This window comes from Bactrocera dorsalis, chromosome 3, assembly GCF_023373825.1.
Source record: "Bactrocera dorsalis isolate Fly_Bdor chromosome 3, ASM2337382v1, whole genome shotgun sequence".
NCBI lineage: Eukaryota > Metazoa > Arthropoda > Insecta > Diptera > Tephritidae > Bactrocera > Bactrocera dorsalis.
Genome location: NC_064305.1, coordinates 74,712,716 through 74,736,264, shown reverse-complemented (window position 1 = coordinate 74,736,264; position 23,549 = coordinate 74,712,716). Strand labels below are relative to the sequence as shown.

Here is a 23,549-nt window from a genome sequence, read left to right as displayed (position 1 = left end):
TTTTATTCCTTATGACATACATACAGTTTTCAGAATATGACATGAGAATAATCATGTTAACGAAAGTGGACTAACCATGGTTAAAATTGCTCTAACATGGTTTATTAAGGGGAGGTATTAATATTTTGCTCAACATATCTCATAGATTGACCATCGATGAGTATAAGATAAGAAAACAACAACGAGAATTTGGAGAAAAAAAGTACATGGATCCTGGGGTCATCCAATAGATGACGTTTTTGAATTAGTAATGTATTAGTAGAGCAAAATTAAAGGTCATTAGAGTTCACTTCATCCAGCTTATGCCAAGTCGCAAAAGCTTTACACTTCAGCATCTGCTCCACACAGACAACTAGAGTAAAGGCAAATGAAGAACTTTTTCTGTGGGTTATTTTTAGACTACCTATCGAAATAATAAAATTACACAGATATACTGACTTTCGTACGTGCTTCGAATCGATTTCTGTTTTTTCTCAACCCACCTTGAAGTAGACTATATTGAAGCCAATTTATTACATTACTCGTAATGCTATAAATTATTCACTATTTTTATCTCTTCCACATTCGCCACTTCAGAGTCAAGAGTCGTCACTGTCCATTCTCACCATTGAGCCATCGTCTACCACACCGCTACTTGCCTCGCATCGTCGGCAACAGAGCAACAAATGCGGCACGTCCGCACCACCCGCCTCCAAGCTAACAGCCACTACCGGCAGTGCGCCCAGCAACAATGGCAAAGAACGACTGCCGAATACTGCACCGGCGCCCAGCAGCGGCACTAAACACTTCACATTCGATCCACCAATATCACCGAAATCGGCGCGCACAAGCGAAAAGTCACGCACACACTTCAGTTTCAAGGAACAGCACACACACCAGCCGATACAGCAGCAGACACGTCGCGGCAGTAATTGGGAAGATCAACGCGTGCATACGACCAATTTTATGGAGGAGCGCAGTCCAACAAGTGGACGTCGTGATATTTCACCGAATCGCAGTAAATATCGCGCATATGCGGCACAACGGCATGCAGCCGCAGCTGCCGTCGCCCAGGCTTACTATGAACAACACCAGCTGGCTGACGATGAGGAGTCCTTGGAGGGCACACGTAGCAAAAAATCACGTTCGCGCGAAACGAGTGGCAGTACGCGCCAACGTTATACGGCCGCCGGCAGTGGTGCGGCGACTAGTCCAAAACGCGAACAACGGCGCTCGCCCTCCAGCTCCGCGCCGCCAACCATGAAAGAGGGGCACTTTTTTGCTAGTAGTGGCGGTAAGCCGAAACAGCTATCGCCAGCATCACAACAGCGCAAATACTCGTCCAGCTCCTCGTCGGGCGGCAGCGAGCGTGGACGCATCAAAGATTCCACCATGTTTCCATTCGATCGCGAAGCAATCGACTATGAACGCATACAGCGCGAATGCTTTGCGGTCGATGAAAACTCCAGTTCGACAACTACGTCCAGCGACTCAGATGATGCTGAACCCTGTTCGGTATATGAGCGCAAAATGTCCGCTCACCATATATCGCCAAGTAAAGCGGGCGAGGCCTTTCAGCAATACAAGCTTTTGGCGCAGCAAGAACACGGCGGACAACAGCCGGCAGAAGCACAGACCAACGGACCACCGTCGCGCAAGAATTCGAAACGTATCCGACCTAGTTCCGTAATACATGCGACGATACGTGAAAGTCAACCATATGTACCGCAAACGGATGCCTTCTATCCGCAGAAGGTCAAACAACAATCGCCGGGCGAATATGCGACGATCGCCGGTGGCAGCGGTGTAGGCAGTAGACAACATTCACCCAAATCTTACGCTGAGCTAAATAAGTTCGAGGAGATTGCCTCGAAATTCGAGCAGATTCCACCGAAACAACAACCGCATGTCAAGCCGTTGGCGGGTGGTAGTCCATCCGGCAGCAATAATAATGCGTTGATTGGCAGCACACTGCAGGCGACAAATGGCAGTAGCAACGGTAATGGAGGCGGCGGCAACAATGTTGCGGGTACAGTGGCGCCGACGTCCAGTCCAACCGGGTCAATGCGCGGCACGATATCACCGCCACTGCCAAATTTACGTGTCGATTTCTTTGCCGAATCGCAAATGATGCATCCGCGCAAGCGATCGTCGAAGAAGAAGCAGTCCGCAGGAAAAACAGGCGCGCCAAATGCGGCGCACGACCATTTGGATGAGAGCCAAAGGGGTGCAGGCAGCGGCATGGGCGGCGGTATGCTGCTGACAGCTGGAGGAGCGATAGGCGTTGGCGCTGGGCCCATCAACGTCACCTCAAACCCAATGGATGTGGCGATGAATACACCGCCGCGTGCCACCATTGTCGTGCAACAAGTAAGTACAAAAGAAAACATTCACTAATACTAACACAATGTCATTTCGTATGTATATTCGTGCTATACATATATACAAACATACTCGAACATATACATATATATATTATCTATGGGGTTATGAGTGTGCTTGCGAGCAAATTTTTCTGTATCTGCTAGATAATTGTGTGCATAATTTTCGGAAAAATGGCTCATTGTTTTCCATTTTCTTTGAGCATTTTCTTTCTTGTCAGCATTTTTCCTAAAGATTTTCCGCTGTTCTCCCTTGAGTTGCACTCATTTGCGCACTCAAAACAAAGTTTTCCCACTCAATGCGCCTTGTCTCGTTTAGGCACATAAAAGAAGCGGCCGCCACGATCGGCACATTCAGTTACGTACGATCAACGCAACGGTATATTTGCATATTTTGCTGAAGTGAAAAATTCAGTGCGAAAATTTGTTTTTACAACAAAAGTAAAATAAACACAGTGTTGTTTTCCGTTTTACGAGACGAGTAGTGACATTTTTTGAAATTTTGAGATTTGAAAAATAATTGTGTTTACTGTTTTTGAAGTGTTTCAACGCATACTTCAAACTGCTGCAATCATCTCGATTAACGATTTTCTGTGCTTTTTTGCTTCTGTAATTTTCGAAAATTAAACTGCAATGTAAACAGTCTACGCCAAATATTTGTGCGGCAATTTTGAAATTTACAAAAACATACATATTCGAAAAGTTAAATTCTGATATTGAATTTGGTGTGTGTAGTGATTGTGGAATAATACAAATACTCATGGTTTATTATCAAAATATTGACACTGAGCTTGTGCATTTTGACAAACCAAAAATGGCGCCTTTCTACAAGAAATTGTGCAGAAGTCTTTCAAAGCGCTGCAAACAGGTAGGTGTTTTTGAGTTAAGTGATAAATTTTAGTTGGATTATTTGTGAAATTGATACTGTGTGAAGAACAAATTCTGAAATTTTTGTTTTTTTTTTTCAAAAAGTTTTTGTGGTGAGTTTGGAGTTGATTTTAGCTTCAATTTGAGTTATAAAACAGTTTTTATGTAAATTTTTTTTACGAAATTAATTTTTCAAAATTTTTTTTCATTTAAATGTAATAGCAAAACCATTTTTAAAAACAAATTTTTATTAGTGTTTTTAAAAACCAAATTAAATTAAGAGCTAAAAGATCGAGTAAAACAACAAAATAAATGAAGTATTTCCCAACACTTCATATTGAGCTAAAATATTATCTAAGTTAATTTCTTTTTTGGTTTTAACATTTTCCAACTGTTTTCGGTTAGAAGTACTAAAAACTATAAATATTTATACAAAAAGCGCCACAATATTTTCTAATAAATTAAATTAATTATTTTCATTAAATTTTATAAAGTTGCCACTTATATTATTATAAAAATATATAAATTTCGAGTCGAATGAAATTGTCTCAGGACTTAAGTAATTACGTTAACAATTTTGATAGATTTTTTGTATTAAAAGTTTTACATTTTTTTACCCGATATGTGGAAAAATTTTTTCTTCATATGAGTGGTCAAAAATTGGATTTTGAGATGGTTGGAAAATCTTTTCTTCGGTGTGAAAGTTCAGAAAATGGTCTTTGAGATATCTTCAAAAAATTTAAAAAATGCATCAAGTTCACTAACTTATAGATGACGTGGAAATCCATGCATCTTCTAACGCTTATTATAACTCAATGTGTCTCACAAGCGGTTAGGTTAAATTTGATGGCAGATCCAGTGTTCGTAATTGGCCTGATATAAGCAGTTCTTTGTGAAGCCATGGGAATAAAACTCCTATATCGTTCTTGAGCTAGCGAATGGTAGCCCATTGTTGGCCAAACCGTAGGGAAGACCAGCTATGCAGTAGTAGAGCACACGAGGAGAGTGTAACACTGGCTCATTTCCATTCTAGTGAGTATTTTGCCAGCACGTCAGTTTTATATTTGTCTGCTATTCCGCTGTGGTCTAGCACCCATACTAGTCATATCACATAGTGACTCTAAGCCGTTGATAACGAGGTTAGACATTCTTTAACCAGCATTGATGGCATGGTTAATTAGCTCAAGGCTAGTATCGCCGCTTTGCAATCAGAGTAGATAGTCATTTCTCTGAAGGAGGCTACACTCCACAGCAGTAAATTTAAAGTTAGCTTAATGGCAGCAACCCCGGCTTAAAAGCACCAGCGAGCTGAAGTTAATAGAGAGTTCCCTGCAGAGAATCTAAGAAAAAAGTATTTATATTTTTATAGACATTTTTATAATTCTCAGAAGAATATTTTTTATAATAGAACTATCATTTCTCTAAAAGATGCGTAAAATCCCATTTTGATCTGTGAGCTGGAGTTTTAGTATGTAATTTTTTCTCATGTTTTGAACATATTCATTCACTTTTAGAATGTTGCAAGTTTAGATCTCTTCAAATGCCTAGAATAAAAGACTTACGTAGATTAACTATTTTATAATATTTTTTTTTTAATTCCTATTTAAAAAAAAATTTTTGCCTTTAAAAGAATAAAAAAGGCACATTGCCTCATACTTTCACTAAAAATAAAGAGGGTGTATATCGTCAGATAAAATGCCAAATAACGTATCGTAAAAACAATCGAAAATCACGCTCACATATAATAATATAACCATTTTATAACACAAACTCTTTGATATAATAACCATTTTATAACCCAAAGTGAAGTGTGTTCTAACCGAAACATAACCACTTTATAACCTATAGTCATTTTTTTTTAGTTTTCGTTTTTTAGTGGTTTTATTATTTTTTTTTCCTACGCCGGCAAGCTTATGAAAAGTGATGTTACGTTATTTTGCATTTCAGATGACGATATATACATAAATACCCACCCAAGACCCTTTAACTTAATTTATTTTTTCACTTCATACTTTTCATACCCCCAGCTAAAACTCTTGCAAGCTTTTATGCATACATTTACTCTCTTCAACTCCACTTACATGCCTCTTTGCGGGCTAAACTATGCATTATCATTAATCTTTCATCAGTTTTTAATAGCAAATTGTAAAATGAAAAGGTGAAATTGTAACCATATTTCCTTTATGGTACTCAGAAATCCATTGTACAGCAACTGACACTTGCTTTTGAAAAGAAATTTTCACCGGAAACCCACGGCATCATACATTTTAATTCATCAATTTGATAGCACATAAGGAAAAAAAACTTGCATGGACAATGCGAAAGAAAAGTGAAAGAGCTGATTGGCAGCTGTCAAAATCTGTCATTTTGTTGAAAGAGAGTAATAGCAACAGCTGTGTACAAAGCAAGTAGTAATGGGTCAGGCAGATGTAGGCATATATGTATGTAAATTTGTGCTTTTTATGTAATTGTAGACATTTACTTCCGCCTGCGCTGAGTATAGTATGCCATAAGTATTTTAACCCGTTGGCGGAAGTGAAATCCACTTAAGTACATTTTTGTGCAAATTCATACTCCTTTAACTGATATTCATATTTTTTTTAATGACATACATAAATCATGCAATCATAAGTAGTTTATGTGGCGACTAGAAAGTGGAACTGTTACAAAGTGCTTTCAGTGTTCCTTCTTTCATTACAAGGAATATTCACCATTTTCGTTTCAATGTTACATTTTTCCGGCTTCAAGCATAAATTCATTATTTTCATTGATTGTGAAATACTTACATTAATTTACAGTTGACAATTGTTGACAAATATCATACATTTCACTTTATTAAATTTCAATAATCACGCGACTTTTGCCAAAGCAGGCATCAGATGACTTGCGAATATCTTTATATGCCTATGACTCATGACTGACATATTCTGCATAAACTGCAGCCACATTCTGTAAGCATTAGTATGCAATTTATTTTGCACTTTGATGATGAAGGCTCTACGATTACAAGCATAGCAGCCTGAGATTAATAAAATCTCTTTTGATTTCTTTGAAACGCATTGACGTAATGCGTCGGCAAGGTGACGAGACAGGAAAAGTGTTGCGATCGTAGACAAAAACAAATGCATTATTAACTAAGCAATTATATGAAAATGAAAACAAGACGTAGCACAACACAACAACAACTATTTCTGTTTATAGTATATATTAATTATAGTGTCATTAAAAGCAGAATACACGTCGTCAGCTGTCGCGCATATTGTCTAAGTTCTTGTCAGCAAGCAATTTTTTATTGCGAGTGTCTTAGCGGGCGACATGCAAGCAAATCACTACATATATACCTTAATATTTATATTTACATTCACAGATATGTACATATAATAAGTATTATTAATTTCTTTGTTTGCAATCGCCGGCCAGCATTTATGCCTTGTGTGGGCTGCTGCCGCGCCGCCGAGTCTCGCAGCCGTGCTGCTTCGAGCTGCTTTATACCTCTAGACATATCTGCTAAATATGTAGCTCATAAAACTGGCGTTTGCTTGTATGTGTGTTTTTTTTGTATATACCATGCATGCATACGCACATTTGTCTGGCCTTTTTCGATTTGGCCATCTGTGGTCCCTTGAAATTTTCACACTTGGCCATTTGCGCGTCGCCAAATGACAGTGGAAATGTAATAAAAGCTGCAAATCCACAATGAAAGTGTATTAAAAATCACTTTGAAACGTGATTTATTGAAGATGTTGATTACAGCGCGTAACTTAATGATTACAGCTGCTACTTCACGTAATGAACAATGCTTATGAGGTGATTATGTTCGCTACGGCGCTTATTATTTACTCGTCTGAATGAGCCTTGAAGGAATATTAGTGTACTAGTAATCGATGTGGTTGATAATGTAATGTAATGTAGTAATGGTGATTACACTAAGAAGGCGCAATAATTAACTTTTTACAATATTTTATTGCTTTAAGGGATTGTGACCACTTGAGGGTTAGAAAAACCTTTTTTGTGATTTTTTTTTTGAAGAAAAATTTTATGTAACAATTAAATAGAAATAATAAATAATAATTTTTTTATTATAAAATCCGTAATTCATTTTAAAAATGGTTTCCCTTGCGCATAAAACCGAGTTCTAGGAGTACCTCCTAAAAATGTGTCCGGCGTTGAGGAAAATTTTTCTGTTAAAAACTATCTCAAAACGAAAAAAGAAAGCAAAAAAAAGAAAATTATAATTATAGATGAATTCAGGTAATGATTGAAGGCCAAATCAAAATTATTTAAAATTATCCAAAATTTATTTTTTTTTGACAAAATAACGGCTTTCAAAAAACAAACGTATATTTTTGTGAAAAAATTTGAAAATTCGATTGTCTTGAAAACTGAAATTATTAACGAAAATTGTATGACTTCAATCATTACCAAAGAAATGTGTCTTAAATGGTCGTGTGAAAATTGTAGTCGATCGGTCTAGCGTTTCGGTGAAATTTTCCTCACCGGCTCTGAGCAGAGTTGAAGTTTTGTCAGCCAAATGCTCCAAATTAAACAAACTTCTTACGAAAGCACTCATATGTCTTAGACAATTTTCCGAACCAACTTCGAGAAAAACTTATAAAAAATGGTAAAGTTCGATTGCACCAAGTTAAAAAATTCGCCCGACCAACTTCGAATTTTCGGAAAAATTTCGAACATATGCATATTCGATATAAAATAAAAAAGTTTATATTTTTGAAATTAGAAAATGAATGAAAAATCCGATTAAGAAATTTTAATAAATACGCTCATATGTCTGAATGATTTGCCGGCTCAACTTCGATTTTCGAAAAAAAGTTCAAATATATAAACATTCGATATTGGATAAAAAAATATATTTTTTTTTTTAATTCGACAGTGGATGTAACCTCTTAATTAGCTAGATTTGACCTTGTTGTTGTGAAATAATTGTATTACTGCTCCGAAAATTCTCAAACTCATAAGAGGTCTTGATGACAATCCATCCAGTGTGCATTGAATTGCATGTGTGCAGGTGTCTTGGCTAAATAATAACTATAGTACAGTTCAAAACCATATACATATGTTACGGGTGTGTCGTAGTCAAATTTACTAAAAACTAAGCAAAACTTAATAATTTTGCTCAACAATATAATAATTACCAAAAAACCTTTAAATCTAAATATTTTAACGCAAACATCAATATATTTTTTTTTTAATTTATTTGTTTAGTTCATAACCGTTTGTAAAAGTATTTATTCCGTGGAATTTTGTCTAAAAATGTTCGAGTCCGTTTGGTTGTGTTTGGTTTGCAAAAAAAAATACATGCCAAAAATATCCCAAACTACTTATTCCTAATTCACATAACCTACATACTAATCACATGCCTAATTTTCCCTTTGCCAATTGTAGTAAAATCCCAAATTTACATATTTGGTTAAATTTAAATTTAAGCTTTCGTGCTATTTTGGAATTCTTAGTAATTACAACAGCAAATTGCATGTTTACATTGCCACTATTACCTCCCCGAGAGTTACATGTAATCAAACGCCGTATTTACACTTCAGAGCGCCATCGCAAAAATGTGCAGCAGACAAAACCACATCAGCATTCTGCAATACATGCGGCAATGTTTATTGCTACGGACAACAACCTTCAGAATTATTGTAAACAAATCGAATTTGTGCTGCATTTGAAAAGTTTACAAGGCTGCAGTTGTTAGTGCACACATATTTCCAAAAATCTTTCCCATAATTCACGTAATTGTAAAGGCAAAACGTGTGAGTGCGAATTGATGGTCTGCATTTTATTTCACAGCTCTGCTGAATTTGTAATTCGCATTTCAGCTTAACAGCAATAAGGAAATAAATTAGAGAATAATTGGGGTAATATATCAAGTTTGAGGAGAACTGTAACTTGCAGTTTACGGGTTGGCATGTTCAAATTTTGTTTGAAGAATTCTTGAGTAAAAGGTTGCATAAAATTCAGCAGTTAATTTCATAGCACAGTGTTTTTTTTGTTTAACTTATTTTTTCGTTGAAAAATATTTCAAAATTAGTTAAAAAATGTTTTATTTTTTTTAACTTTTTGGTATGTATATTTATTCATCTAAGCGTGCGGCTAGTAATATTTGATCAAACACTCTTCTGTCGTTCTATGAACGTCATGTATGTTCAGAAGACCCCAATGTTTAGGCAAAAGAACTGGTTCTAATACTTACTAAGGTTTAGCAAAGTCAACTACCTTTTCGCTTTTATATTTTGAATGGGAGTATTTTTCTGAAACATAACTTAATACTGATGAATTGATTATCTTTTATTTTAATATTAGACCAACAACTTTTCTGTCGGTCTATAGACATAGTACATGACAGCTTAGAAGCTTCCAATGCGTTACACTATATGATAGGTTCTCAGACATACTAAGGTTTGGAAAGTCACCTACCTTTTCGCTTTTATATTTTGTATACGAGTTTTTTCGGAAACATAACTAATTACTGATGAATTGAATATTTCATATAAACTATAGTAAAGGAAAAACATTGTTTAAGCTTGAAGCAGTTCTCGTTCCGACCAATATCAAGAATTAAAGCACACCACTCAACAAACAATTACCCAACTCCTTATACCACATATTTTTGCCTTGAAAAATCCCCTCCTTGATGCTGGCTATACAAAGTCGGTTCAAAACTTGTAGTCCATTCCATTTTTTCAACAACTTGAAAGTATGTATCTACCATAAGCTCGATACTCGATACAAAGAAAGGTCTGACGATCCATTAGATCTTTTCATACATATAAAAATTTATTTATGATTAAATTGTCTACATACAGTTTTATTAAAAACACATAAAGCAATTATGGTGTACTACTCCCGGAAAAAAGTATTGAACCAAATTAAAGAACCATAAGCTGACCCAAACGCAAAGCAAAGTATAAGCAAAATTTTAATAAAGCGCCAACCACAGGTACACACTCGCTTTGCGGCCAACCGTGCCAATCAACACCAAACTTACCCGCATTTACACACACACACGCACCATAAGCCCAGACAAACGGCAATTTCATACGACCGAGTGGCCACAGTTGAGTGTTCTTTGTGTGCCCAACTGACTTTGGGAAAAAATAACGACTTCCGCACAAACACTTGTACCAGCCACATCCTTTTGTGTATGCGTATGCAGCACACAGTTTTCTGACTTTTGTTAGCGGGAATTGTAATTTCCCAGAGTTACTTATTATGCAAAAAGCGGCGACGCTTTGCTCTGTTTACTTACGATGAGAGCACTTAGCTGAGGCTTTTTTTTGGTGTTGCCATTGTCCGAGTAATTCTATTAAGTGCGATTTGTGTTCGATTCATGGTAGATTGAAAGTTACCTTCTGGCATAGTTGATGATTACCTTACAAGTAACTAGTAATATCTTAAATATAACTGGTTACTACATGAACTAGTCCTTTAGCTTTCGAGATATCGCACAAAAATTTTGCACACGTATTTTTCTCTGGAAAATGCTGGTTATATATCGTAATTGTTGATATCGGCCCACTAAAACATAAGGCTCCCATACAAACTGAACGATCCAAATCAAGTGCTTGTATGGTAAACTTTTTTATTTGACAAGATATCTTCACGAAATTTGGCATAGTTTAGTGATAAAGAAAATGGTACAATCTCTGAAGAAATTGATGAAATTGGATTACTTTAGCATATAGCTGTCGTACAAACTGGCCGATCAAACTCAAGTCCTTGTATGGAAAACTTTTATATTTGATAGCATATCTTAAAGAAATTTTACTCATAATTTCAATAAAGACAACGCTTTAATATCTGAAGAAATTGTTCGGATCGGACTACTATAACATATAGCTGCCATACAAACTGAGAGATCAAGATCGAATCCTCTAATGGATTTTTTTTTTTATTTTATAAGATGTCGTCAAAAAATTTGGAATAAATTATTATTCAAGGCAAAACTATAATATCTGAACATATTGTTCAAATCGCACTACTATAGCACATAGCTGCCATACAAACTAACCGTTCTTAATCAATTGAAAGATCTTTTTATAACTTTGGTGCTATAAAAAATGCGCCTGTGAAGGCTGCGTTGCAGTCAAAGTTAAAACTTTTCTTGTTTTGAAAAAATGTTTAACATACGTTTATCCTTAGATTTCGCAAAAATTTGTTCCTCCATGGCATATACATACATTATTTTTTATTATTTTACAATTTAATTATTAAAAAAAAAATTTTAAATTTTAGTGCTCCCAATTTTTTGCCAATATACTGTATATTTACGCACTCACATATCTGCGACTCCTTTGCTTTCTGGTCAGACACTTCAGTTTGCCCAACAAATGAAGTGACAAAATACATTGTGTAAACACTGCTGAAACATCGCCATGACACCAGCCAGCACCGTGTTTATGTGTATGTGTGCGCATGCTCCAGTTCATGTGCTGAACGCATTAATTTGATTTTTAATGCGAAAATTATTTAAATTACGCATTTTCTTGCTTGTTTATGCCCCAATTTGGTGGCAAAATGGCACAGTGCGGCCGCTGTTGAGGTAGGACAGCATAAATTGACAACAAAAACTACACCAACAACACCAATAACCAGTAGTATCCACAGCAACAATATTTTAACCATATTAAGATGGCCAAGCGCACGGCTGACATGGAAAATATTTTGGCTTCTTATTTGCTGGCCTTTGGCCAACCGCAAGTCGGGAGAGCAAAACAGTAAATAATGAAAACGAAAATGAACATGAAAATGAAAATTGGGAAACATGAATTTTTGAGGGGAACGCCGAAATTATTATCCGAGAGGCTTCCACTGGTCACTTTGTTGTTGTTATGTTTTTGTTGTAATTTTCTGCTGTAATTTTTGTGGAATTTTTGTTGTAATTTTTTTTGGTAATTTTTTGTTGTCATTTTTTTTTAATTTTTTTTTGTACTTTTTGTGGAATTTTTCGCTGTTTTCCGCTGGCCGCTCTTGCTGTAGCAGCAGCGCAATCGCTGTTGCTTGGACACGTGGGTGTGTGCACGTCACTTGGCCTGAATATTAAAGAGCCAATTTAAATGTAAATAAATAATTTATTTGTAACGGCATTACTTATGCATCCGCAATTTATTATAACAGAGTGACACACATATTTTGTTGTGCTTTTTATTAATTTATTTTTTTTGTTGGTTTTTTTGGGATTTACTTCTTTGGTTTTTATGCTCATTTCTGGATTTTTTTCATTTTGGTTTTTCATTTTTTCTTTCTTTATAATTTTTTCTTTTCTTTCTCATTTTTGGTGCTTCTTTTGTATAAAAATATTGCTTCACTACATGTTTTCAAGTCTTTTAAGCGCTTTAGCTGCCCGTCCTTAAAATTGAACTTCAAATTTATTGCATTGTCCCACTTCTATTCGCTTACGTTCACGTTGCTCCATAAACGAAAAATACATAAAAAAATTCTGACAATCGCATTTATAATAAATTTTATGTGAAAAACATTTGCGAACGTGTTTAATCGACAATATTTTTGCGAAATCGAAAATACACAGGCGTCAAGGCGAAATGGGCCGGTGGTGCTGAGTGAAGGTCGTCTGCGCATTTGATTTTAATGCTCTGGCGCTACGCTTTCGCAGGTGCTTACAAGTATAGCATTCAATAAATAAATACATATACAACATATATAAATACTTACATACACACATACAATATATAAATACATGTATACAATATATAAATACATACATACAATAAATAAATAATATACAATCAGCGAGAAGTATAAAGGCATATTTGCCGCCACCACTTGTTAATGGCGAAACGATTGCATAAATTGAAGTGTGGCAACCTTGATCAGTGCAAATAATGCGAATTTGGGTCAGTCTGGCACTAGTTTGGCCTCAACAGAGCCGGCAAGTAATAGCCACTTAATTAAATATAATGGTGAGCATTGAACCCGAAAATCACATAATCGCAATTGAATGTAAACATTCGTTTGTAAATCGCGAAATTTTAGAAGGTCCTTAGCGCATTGAGTTTACTGACACTTTAGCCGAACAACTGTGTTGGGCCAAAACTACAAAAACTACAAGCGCTTTCTTAGTCACAGTCACCGGGAGCGCGCCAAAATAAATAAAAAAAAAAGCAAAAAAAAAAGAAAAAGTGAGCACTGATATGCGAAGTACCGCAGTGAAAGTATTTAGCGAATTTCGTGCGCCAAGTGTGCAAAAAAAGCAATAATAGCAACAAAAACTCACAACATAAACACCCGCACCGCGCTGTTGCTCAATGCTCACAAGCGTGTACCACAACAATAGGCGCAAAGCGAAAAAAAACCTCGTAGAACCCATGAAATTCTAACAGCCTGTGCTCTCTTTTTTTGCTTTTGTTGTTGTTGCTGCTGTCAAGCGCTGACATTACTACATGCAATTCGCATTATTGGTCAAGGTCGCTGCCGTACATTGCTCGCTGCTGATTGTTCGGTACTTTGCCAGTGCTTAACTTTTCGTAAATAGCGGTTTCGCCCAGACGCCATACATAAATATGCCTTTACGCCTTTACTATGTGTGTGTATATAAGTGTGAGTATAATTGTTGTGGTGACACTTTCGCTTTGCGTGCAATTATGCGCGTACAGATTTTGTGTGTGTTTTGTGCCAACTGCAGCACAAGTGGCTTGCTCACTTTCCCAAACTCAACTTTTTGCTATAATATTTACTTCGTTTTGCGCATTTAGTTTGCAAGTTTTTGATGGATTTTTGGCATTTGCTTTGCGTGAAACTCATTTCGGTTTATTGCTACTCATTTTACGGTGTCCAAAATTGCCGTTGATGGAATGCTGACACATGCCAGACTGCTGAGGTTGGGGTGTTGGGCTTGTAAAATTTTATGAAAGTTGCTGTTAGTTTGTTGTAATGTCAAATATATATTTAGTGTGTTACTTTGTTGCTTCTAATTAACAACGCGTGCTGTATTAATAATTATTTAGTTGTGGCACGGCACTACTTGACTGTAATTACTTTGGAAAATTTTTTTTGTATCAATAAATATCGTTACTGTATACTCAAAATACAAATTTTTTTTATTAAATTTTTTTAAAAAAAAGATTTAAAGTTTAAAAAAGTTGTTGAATCTAAAAATTTAGGTAAACATTTTTTAATGCTTTTAGTAATTTTGAGTTATAAATGCTAAAACACGATTATTTTATGAAGAAAAAATATAAAAAAATTAAAATAATATCTTAATACATAAATCCTTTTTATTAAGAAAATTTTGAATATTTTTTTATTTTGTTTATACAAATTATTTTTTTTTTTAATTTTGCTAAAATTTTTGTCTTACTTTTAATAATTTTGAGAATAATTAATTTATGAATCAAAAAAATACATAAATAGTTATTTTTATTCAGAAACTTTTGCATATTTTATTTTTTTTATTTTGTTCATAAAAAATATATTTTACAAATTTTTTCTTCTTATATCAATTAAAATTTGTCTTCCCCTAATACATATTCTTCGATCTTCTTTTTTTAAAATAAAACTCACTCAAACACATCCATCCAATTATATTTCACTTCAAAAGTGTTAATTTTTGTTTAATTTCAAACTTTAAAGAGTTTTCTTTGCAACTCATAACTTTCAAGTTACATGTGATTTTTTCATGACACAAATTTATCATCAATAATTATAAATTTTTGACTTATAATAATTTTATGTAACTACATTTCATTGTTTACCTTATTAGATGATATTCCCTTACAAAAATATACTAAAAGTTCAATGCAGCGTGCATAGAGCACTGCACTCCACGGCGTATGAGCAACATTTTTTCTTCAAAATTGTGATTCGTCAACAATTACTTAATGCGTTCTTTTTATTTATTTTTATATGCTTTAATTTTAATATAACTCCCTTAATTATATTTAAATTTGATTTTTATGCATTTAAATCAGAATTCTTCTTATCTTCCTTAAACCAAAATTACTTGCAAATATTTGCCATTTAAACCGCACTAAAGGCGAGAATTTGCTTCAAAGGCTCTCCAACAGCACAAAAATATTCAATACATTCACAATTTCTTTGTAATCACAATTAAGTCAATTTGAGCAAAATATTAAAATCCTCTTAACATTGTAGGTAAGCCGATTTCCCATCTACTATTACAAGTCATTTCATACCTTTAATAACAAAAAATAATGCTTCTGAATAACAAAAGTATTTCCGGTAAATATTGTCATTACACTACCTTTTCGTGCGTTATGTATAACATACTATCTACATATATTTACACGAAAGTGCGTCATACAGAGCAGGTAATGCAATTCCTTGGGAACATTAAACTATTTAATTATAATGTGTTGTGGATGTAATGAAGAAGAAATATGTGTAGAAAAATGAGCAAATAGTGAACTTTTCGCTGAAAATAAAAAATACATTTTTTTTAATATTTTTTCAAAATTTATTCCATTCAAATCATGCTTTTCCGCTGAAATTATGTTAAATAAATGTTTCCAAAAATATTTGTTAACAATTTATATTCCATTCAAATCAAAATTAAAGTTACCAATAGTAATGATACCTCTAAAATATAAAAATAATAATACTTGTAAAATATATTACTTTCAAAATAACTCACGAGTACCCTTAATGACCCAGCTCCTCAGCCTTGCTCACAATAAAACAAGTCAAGTTGCTGCCCCTTCACTTAATACATTGTGCTCACAACTTTCATTGTAAATTATTAATGTGCACAATTACTTATTGCCAACTTCAGTAAAGCATTGCGGCAGCGTGGGTATTAGTTGGCAGCTTATTTATATAGCAAAAAATAAATATAAAAACTTGATACTTCAAGCTTTCAGTATAAAAAATGCATTGACCTCAATGTCTGACAACGCAAAATGCCAGCAATTAAAGCGTCACAGCAGCGAGTAGGGAGGGGGTGGAGGCTACTCTTAATTTGAACGAAAAGTAGTTTAGCAAAGAAATTTCTATATTCTTGTAGATAGCGCTAGTAATAACATGTGGGCGTAAACGTCATACCCAACAATACATCAAGTGCTTATTTATAAACAAATTTGTTTATATATATATTATCTGTTTGTTTGTGCAACATGTTGAAGCCTTGAAGAACGCATACGTCTTTGCTTTTTACTATTAATTATTTCTAATTTTTACACCAAAATACATTTTGCGTGCACATTTTATTAAAATCCGAGCTAAAAATACTTTATGCGCGTAAATAATTGTATTTTTAGTTGCCGCGGCGTTCTAAATTTAAAAGCTGCATAAATTAATTTTGCATTTTCATAGTTGTTAAAATTAATTAGACTTTTCCAAGTGAGTGCAATAAATGTTTTTATCCAAAACGAAACATATGTGATTAATTTATGAGACAGCTAAGTGAGTGTTTAGTATGTTTTTATTGTCATGGTGATTTATAAATGAATTTTCTATTTGCTATAAAATATATTTTTTCTTTTATCTGTTTGCACACTTGCATTTTGGCGCATATTTATTTGTATTTTTGGAAAGTTGTATTCAGCAAACTATCTACAAGTTATTTTTGGTCTATTTTCAAGCAAAATCAATATCATTTGCGATGTACTAGTAGTATATAACAGCATATTGGTAACGTACAAATATGATGCGATAAAAAATATGCAAAAAAAAAGTCTATCAATATTTTGAAAATGCGTTAGTTCTTAATATGACAGCTTTATTTTTGCTATATCGACATTTAATTGTTTCATACAACTTTATTTTTGCAGTATCGACAATAACTTGCATCATATCATCTCGTAACAAATATAAAAAAAAATATCATGCAATAATTTATATAATTGAAAATTAATAAAATATTATTAATATTGAGAGAACTTTACATATCACTTTCAACAAACACTCATATTACCTTCATATAAATACATCACATGATGTCACGACACATAGCATAAAATAACTTGAAATAGCTTCAGCTGATGTGACAGCACATAAAATCGTAAAATTCAAAGCAAAAAATCTATACTTGTTACTCCTAATTTTATAAAAACAAAACAACTAAGAATAACTGTAAATAAACAACTTTTATAAAAATTAAGAAAAACATCACTGCATCATCTGATATCGTAGCTCGTTATATCCCAAGGCTTACGTTTTAATACGGAGGAAAAAGTTCATTCCATACTACTGTGATATAACCAGCTATATGACGTTGCAATGAAAAATATATAATTAACATTAATTCAAAGTAAAGCAATTCGTTATATGACATCAATTTGACGATGTCACATCATACGCACTATCTCTTATAGCATCAAGTCATAAAAAATCACATGAAACGTAATAAAATCGTATTTTTCTATTAAAAAATCTGTTTTGAAAATATTATATTATTTTTGATCACATGATCTTAATTATGTGTTCATGTGATAAGTAATCACGTCATATCGTAAAAGATAAAAAATAACTTCTGCGTAATGAAATCATATTCTTCTGTTAAAAACTCGCTTTGAAGTATTATGGTGTTTTGGATCATATGATCTTAGTCATATGATCATGTGATAAGTAATCACACATCATTAAAAAAAAACAAATAATTTTTGCATATTTATATGATATTTCTCTAACTCTTTGGAAGATATTATAATATTTGGATCACATGATCTTTATCATTCGATCATGTGATAAGTAATCATATAATATCGTAAAAGCAAACTAATAACTTATGTATAATAAAATTATATTTTTCTATTAAAAAATCACCTTATAATATTTTGGATCACATGATCTTCATCATATGATCATGTGTAATCACATCATATCGTAAAAGAAAACAAATGACTTCTATATTACTATCCTCTGTTGGTCTTAGTATAAATAATCATTGGTTACATCATGTCACTTTTTCTATCGTTCAAATGTTTTGTTCGATATCAGATCATTTAAAATTCCAAACCAAGTGATACAAGTTACACTCGTTTATAAAATATATTTAGTTGACATATTTGGATATTGTTACAATTTTTCTTATTACAAAAAACTGTACAAGTGGATCACATCACTTGATAATTTCCAAACTAAACATAGCATCATCAAATGATTTTTCCACGCCAAATTGGTAAAATCCATAACTTACATATAACAATATCAAGCGTGTTAGTATTCTGCGATAATGACGCTAAATAGTTATAACATTAAGGGGTGTCACATATTGGCACATCATATGATCTCAAGTGCTTTTAGCCTACACCAAAAGTTAACTTTCAAAAGGAAAAATTTAACAAGCAAATGTTGTTTATATAATATTTTGTATTTTGCCGATGAAACTGAGCATAGCTAGTTGCCAACACGTAACCATTGACGAATACATATACATAGTTGCGCCGTCTGTCTGTTCGGAAAATTAGAAAAACTCATTTTACACTTGAAAGATAACACCTTATACAGAGTAATTACTGTAATTGTCATTGCTTTGTAGAAAACCATTAACACTTCTAACAGAAATTATTTATATGAACGGGTTGCGATTACGTGTATGTGATTTCTTCGTAAACTGCTTGTACGTGACATAAGCTTAATTAAAGGATAAAATGATTAAAAATTAAAAGTGATGAGTAAAAGGAGAATTACGTCCACGCATTAGAGATTGCTAAGTATATAACACTAATTTAATAGGATTAACTGTATTTATACAGTATATATGGACGTACATATATATGTGTGCATTTCTGTGTATGTGTGTGATTTTGCGCTGGCAACTACAAATTGTCATTTGTTGCTCCACAAATGGAGGAAATATTTTATAGTACGTGCTAAGATTAATTAATTGATCGACATCAAACGATTGATAGTCGCTTGAAGGCTGATTAAAAGCTTGATTAAATATTATACCAGTGTTAAAGGCGTTGAAAATAATAAAAATTGAAAGAATTCTTAGTAGGTTTAAAACCATTGCGAACGGAAGATAAAATAGCAAAAATTAAAAGAAAAATAATTTACTGGCTGGTAGAAGGAGGAGTGAGCCGTGGTTGACTTTTAAGGCTTAGAAATGTCTTATCTAGATTTTTTAAAATTTTTTTTCTTTTTTATTCCCATTTAATATTCGATAATTAAAATCTCTTCACTATAAAATACATTAACAATTGGGTTAGTCGCAATATGGCAGAAAACAGCAAGCTAGCGAAAGCATATGTATTTCTAAACACGCATATTTTAATGATGACTTTCATATGCCAATAAAATTATACTCACAAGCACAAACTTTTTATTAAGGTGGGTCGTGTATTACAATTTTTTATTTTTGTAAAAAGGCAAGGAATTAAAATTCTATAGTTTTTTAAAATATTATATTAAAAAAGATTACTGAAAAATTTTAATATTAAAAAAATTTAAAAATTTTAAATTAAAAAAAATTTAATTTTAAATAAAAAAAAATAAATTTTAAATTACAAAAAAAAAGTTTTAAATAAAGTTAACATTAAAACTCTGTATGTAAATAACTTTTCTTAATATAAAATTAAAACAAAAATAATAAATTTTTAATTTATTGCCTTTCACAAGAATTTTAATATTAAAATTCTATAAACAACTTTTCCTAATATAATATTTTAGAAAAATTATATATTTTTTTCTGTATATTTATTTCTTTACAATACTAATTATTTTCTATTATTCTTGCTATAAATGAATTCTGCTTAATTTTACACACACAATTTTGGTAAAATTAAAAAAAAAAAAATATGCTTATAATTTATAATTTTAGTAATTTTATTTCATAGCAGAAAGCTCATCTTTCATTTAGTATACTTTAAGAAAAAAATAACAATTTTAAATACTCTTCTGCTCGTCCCACCCTAATAGCCATTTACAAATATAGCACAAAATTAAGTAAGCGCTTTCTAATTTCGACCAACTTAATTAATACATTTTTTTTATTTTGCAAAAATGCCACTTTTCGACCCTGATTATTTTTATAACAAAACATTTTTTATTAGCTCAAAAATGTGTAGTCTAAATTTAACACATTCTTTGTGAGTAAAAAAAAACCCAAAAACAAAAAAATACATTATCTTTCAAATTTATTATTATATATAATATTTCATATTTTCTAAGAATTCCATATGGCAATTTATTTATACTTTGCCTCTTTCAAGTGGCTGTCAATCATGTTTTGTCGAAACGCTGCTGCGCATACAGGCTCTACTATGACACATATACACATATTGTACATACATATACAAGTTATGCTGCTTTGAGTGCCGTTTAATGCACAATTATTCAGTAATATTTAAATAATTTGAAATAGATTGCTTGCCAAGCAAAGCATTCTACTATAAATGTTCATTAAATGGATTGTGTGGATATAGAAACATTTTTCGGGGGTCGTTTGCTGATATTAGCACTCAGCAATGATTTTATATTATGTTATGCTATGTCATATTTTTTTTCTTTTTAGTTTATTTTAAAAAGTTATGTTGTTTTAAGTTATTTTATGCTATGGTATCTTATATAACGTTATGTTATGCTATGTTATGTTACGTTATGTTATGTTATTTTATTATTTTTCTTTATTTTAGTTTTTTTTTATTTTGATTTAATTTTAACATTTATGTTACGTTATGTTATGTTATGCTTTTGTATGTTATGTTACGTTAAGTTGCGTTATGTTATGTTATGTTATTATAAGGTCGGTTAATTATAGTATTTGGAAAATTTGTTTGTACTATGTTGTGTTACGTTATGTTATGCTATGGTTATGTTATGTTACGTTAAGTTTCGTTATGTTATGTTGTATTTATTTTAGTTATTTCAATTATTTGACATTTTTTTGCACTATGTTGTGTTATGTTATGTTATGTTACGTTATATTATTTTTCATTTTATTTTATTTTAAATTTAAAAGTTATGTTGTGTTATGTTATGCTATGTTATGCTACGTTAAGTTACGTTATTCTATGTTTGGTTTTTCATCTTGCTTTCAATTTTCATTTATGTATATCTTCTAACAACACCAAAACTAAATCATGCCCACTCGCCCGAGCAATACATTAAATTACAGCAAAATTAATTTTATTTTCTTTCACACGCGTGTCTATTTTAAGCATAGATTTTTAAATATAAACATTTACGTGTGTTTATTTAATTTTCGATTTTCCCATACTATGTCGCTATACACATAGCTGTAGAAACAACAAATAAATAAAATTGAAAACAAGTAAGGTAGGGCTATGTTCGGGTGCAACCAAAAGGTTTAAGCTCTTGCCACATACAAGAATCAAAGCCAAGAAATACCTTAGCATGCAAAATGTCTAACAGAGGATCGGAATCTAATCAATTTTATATATACATATCGTCACCTGAAATGCAAAATAACGTATCATCAAAAAATTCGAAATTGAGTGTCTTATTGATTACGCTTCACTACTTCAAATTACATACATAATATTACATATGCTCAATATTTTCAGGTTCTGCGGTCAGATATAAGCCTGTTTTAACCAATATTAAAATTTTGTTTCACTTATGTTCCATTTTATTTCGTGTTTCATTCATGCCACTTTGAATTTCCGAAAATGTTGTTACGTTATTTTGCATTTCAGGTGACGATATACTCTATAACCCTGACCGACATATTCGACATAAGGTTTTTTAAAAAAACGAAAATTATTACAAATACCATAAATATGGACGTATTATATATGAGTTGAGAGTAAGATCGACTCCCTTTATTTATTTTTGCCATTACTACATACCTTGAATATGTCATATACTAACTACATGTTCCCTGAGATTCACAAATCTATCTCACATACCATCTCCAGTCATATGAAGTAAAGTCAGACTGATATTTGAAAATCCTGATATTAGTTATGTGGAGACTAGATCAAGTTTTCGCCCAATTTTATCCATTTTAGGCGGAAATATACACTGTTATGCGTTAAACAGGCTCTATAACTTTCATTGAAGTAACTCAAACTTTGGTCGATATCTGCGGTATAAAGTCAACGGACGTTCAAAAATCATTATATCTTTATCAATATAAGATATGTGGGTCTAAATGAGGTATTGACCCGATTCAACCCATTTGTAGCACTTAGATATATGTATATACTATTATCAGAAAAGGATTCTCTCTGCATTTCAATTATATATCTCACACATTGACCGATGTTTTATGTCAAAACTGATCCATAATGTATATATGTATATGGTGAACAAAACTATTATACTCAGTAGCAACATATTGCAAGAGTATAAAAACATATCTATTTAAAAAATTTCTACGATGAGTATGCCACTAGTGCTAATCGACACAACGCAGCTGTTAACCACAAAAATTTAATTAGAAAGATTTTTAAGTAATAATAAAAAAAAACACCATTAACTGTGATCACACTTGATTTCTTCGCTTTTTGCCTTTATGGAATTTATCGAATCCCTGCTTGTCCATCTGCATTACGTTAAATTTAGATTTGTTTATTTATACAAAAATCTGCGTAGCATTTACTTTGAGGAAGGCAAAAAGAGTTGAAAGAAAACGATGTGCGAAGTAGTAATTAAATTATAAAAAAAGTATAAGGCTTGGCACACTGTGTGGCACGAAAAGGCATAGCGAAGCTCTTACTTACTTAAGTAAGCAAGTATGTAATTATTGTATTTCATATTCGAATATGGTGCATACTGGATAATTTATATTAAATTGTGTATATCCTTAAGTTCTGTTGGACTTTGCACTTAGTTCTTAGTGTCTTACCATATCTCTGTTTCTTTCCCCATAATTTGATGATTTTCTTTCCTTATATTAAATAACAAATAAAATTGCAAGAAAAAAAAAATTAGCAAAATACATACACTGATATCTTCATTTATAGTAAATTGGAGGTGTTTACAAAATTATAATAGAACCCCTCGCAGCTGTGAAAATATAAACTCAAAAATCGATTCAAACTTTGCATAAATATTTTGATTTTTTCCATAATTATTGTGTTCATTTGTATTGATATAATGCACAGCTGAATTAAATGAAAAGAGCTCATGTAATTATATACAATTTCGATTTGCCACTTTGTTGCTCGCTAAGCGCGAGCTCTAGTCGCTTATCATAGAAAGAACATGAGAAAGTGACACCAACATTATACCGTATACTATGAAGTAGTAACGGCTGATCCAAGTAAAAGTACTTTGTTTAATACCCTCGAAATGGATCACCTTTTATAACCACCTTTTTTCACTTTTTGATTTATGCGAGTTGCCTGTTCGATTCATCACGCTTTAATGTTTACCTTTCAACAATGGTTGTTGTGGAAATGGAATGTTGTGGACATCACT

At 32.5% G+C, this 23,549-nt stretch overlaps 1 protein-coding gene across 5 annotated transcripts in view; it reads left to right on the top strand.

The window, feature by feature from the left end:
- The window catches only part of LOC105224572 (uncharacterized), a 181,701-nt gene that overhangs the window by 111,357 nt on the left and 46,795 nt on the right, over positions 1 to 23,549 (top strand). For 3 of the 5 annotated variants that reach the window (XM_049454003.1, XM_049454001.1, XM_049454002.1), the window contains exon 6: positions 577 to 2,349. In XM_049454003.1, the coding sequence (XP_049309960.1) occupies positions 577 to 2,349 (1,773 nt within the window). Of the gene's footprint in view, positions 1 to 576; positions 2,350 to 2,703; positions 3,229 to 23,549 lie in introns of those variants that run through there. The other 2 variants (XM_049454004.1, XM_049454005.1) reach the window with 2 other exon arrangements.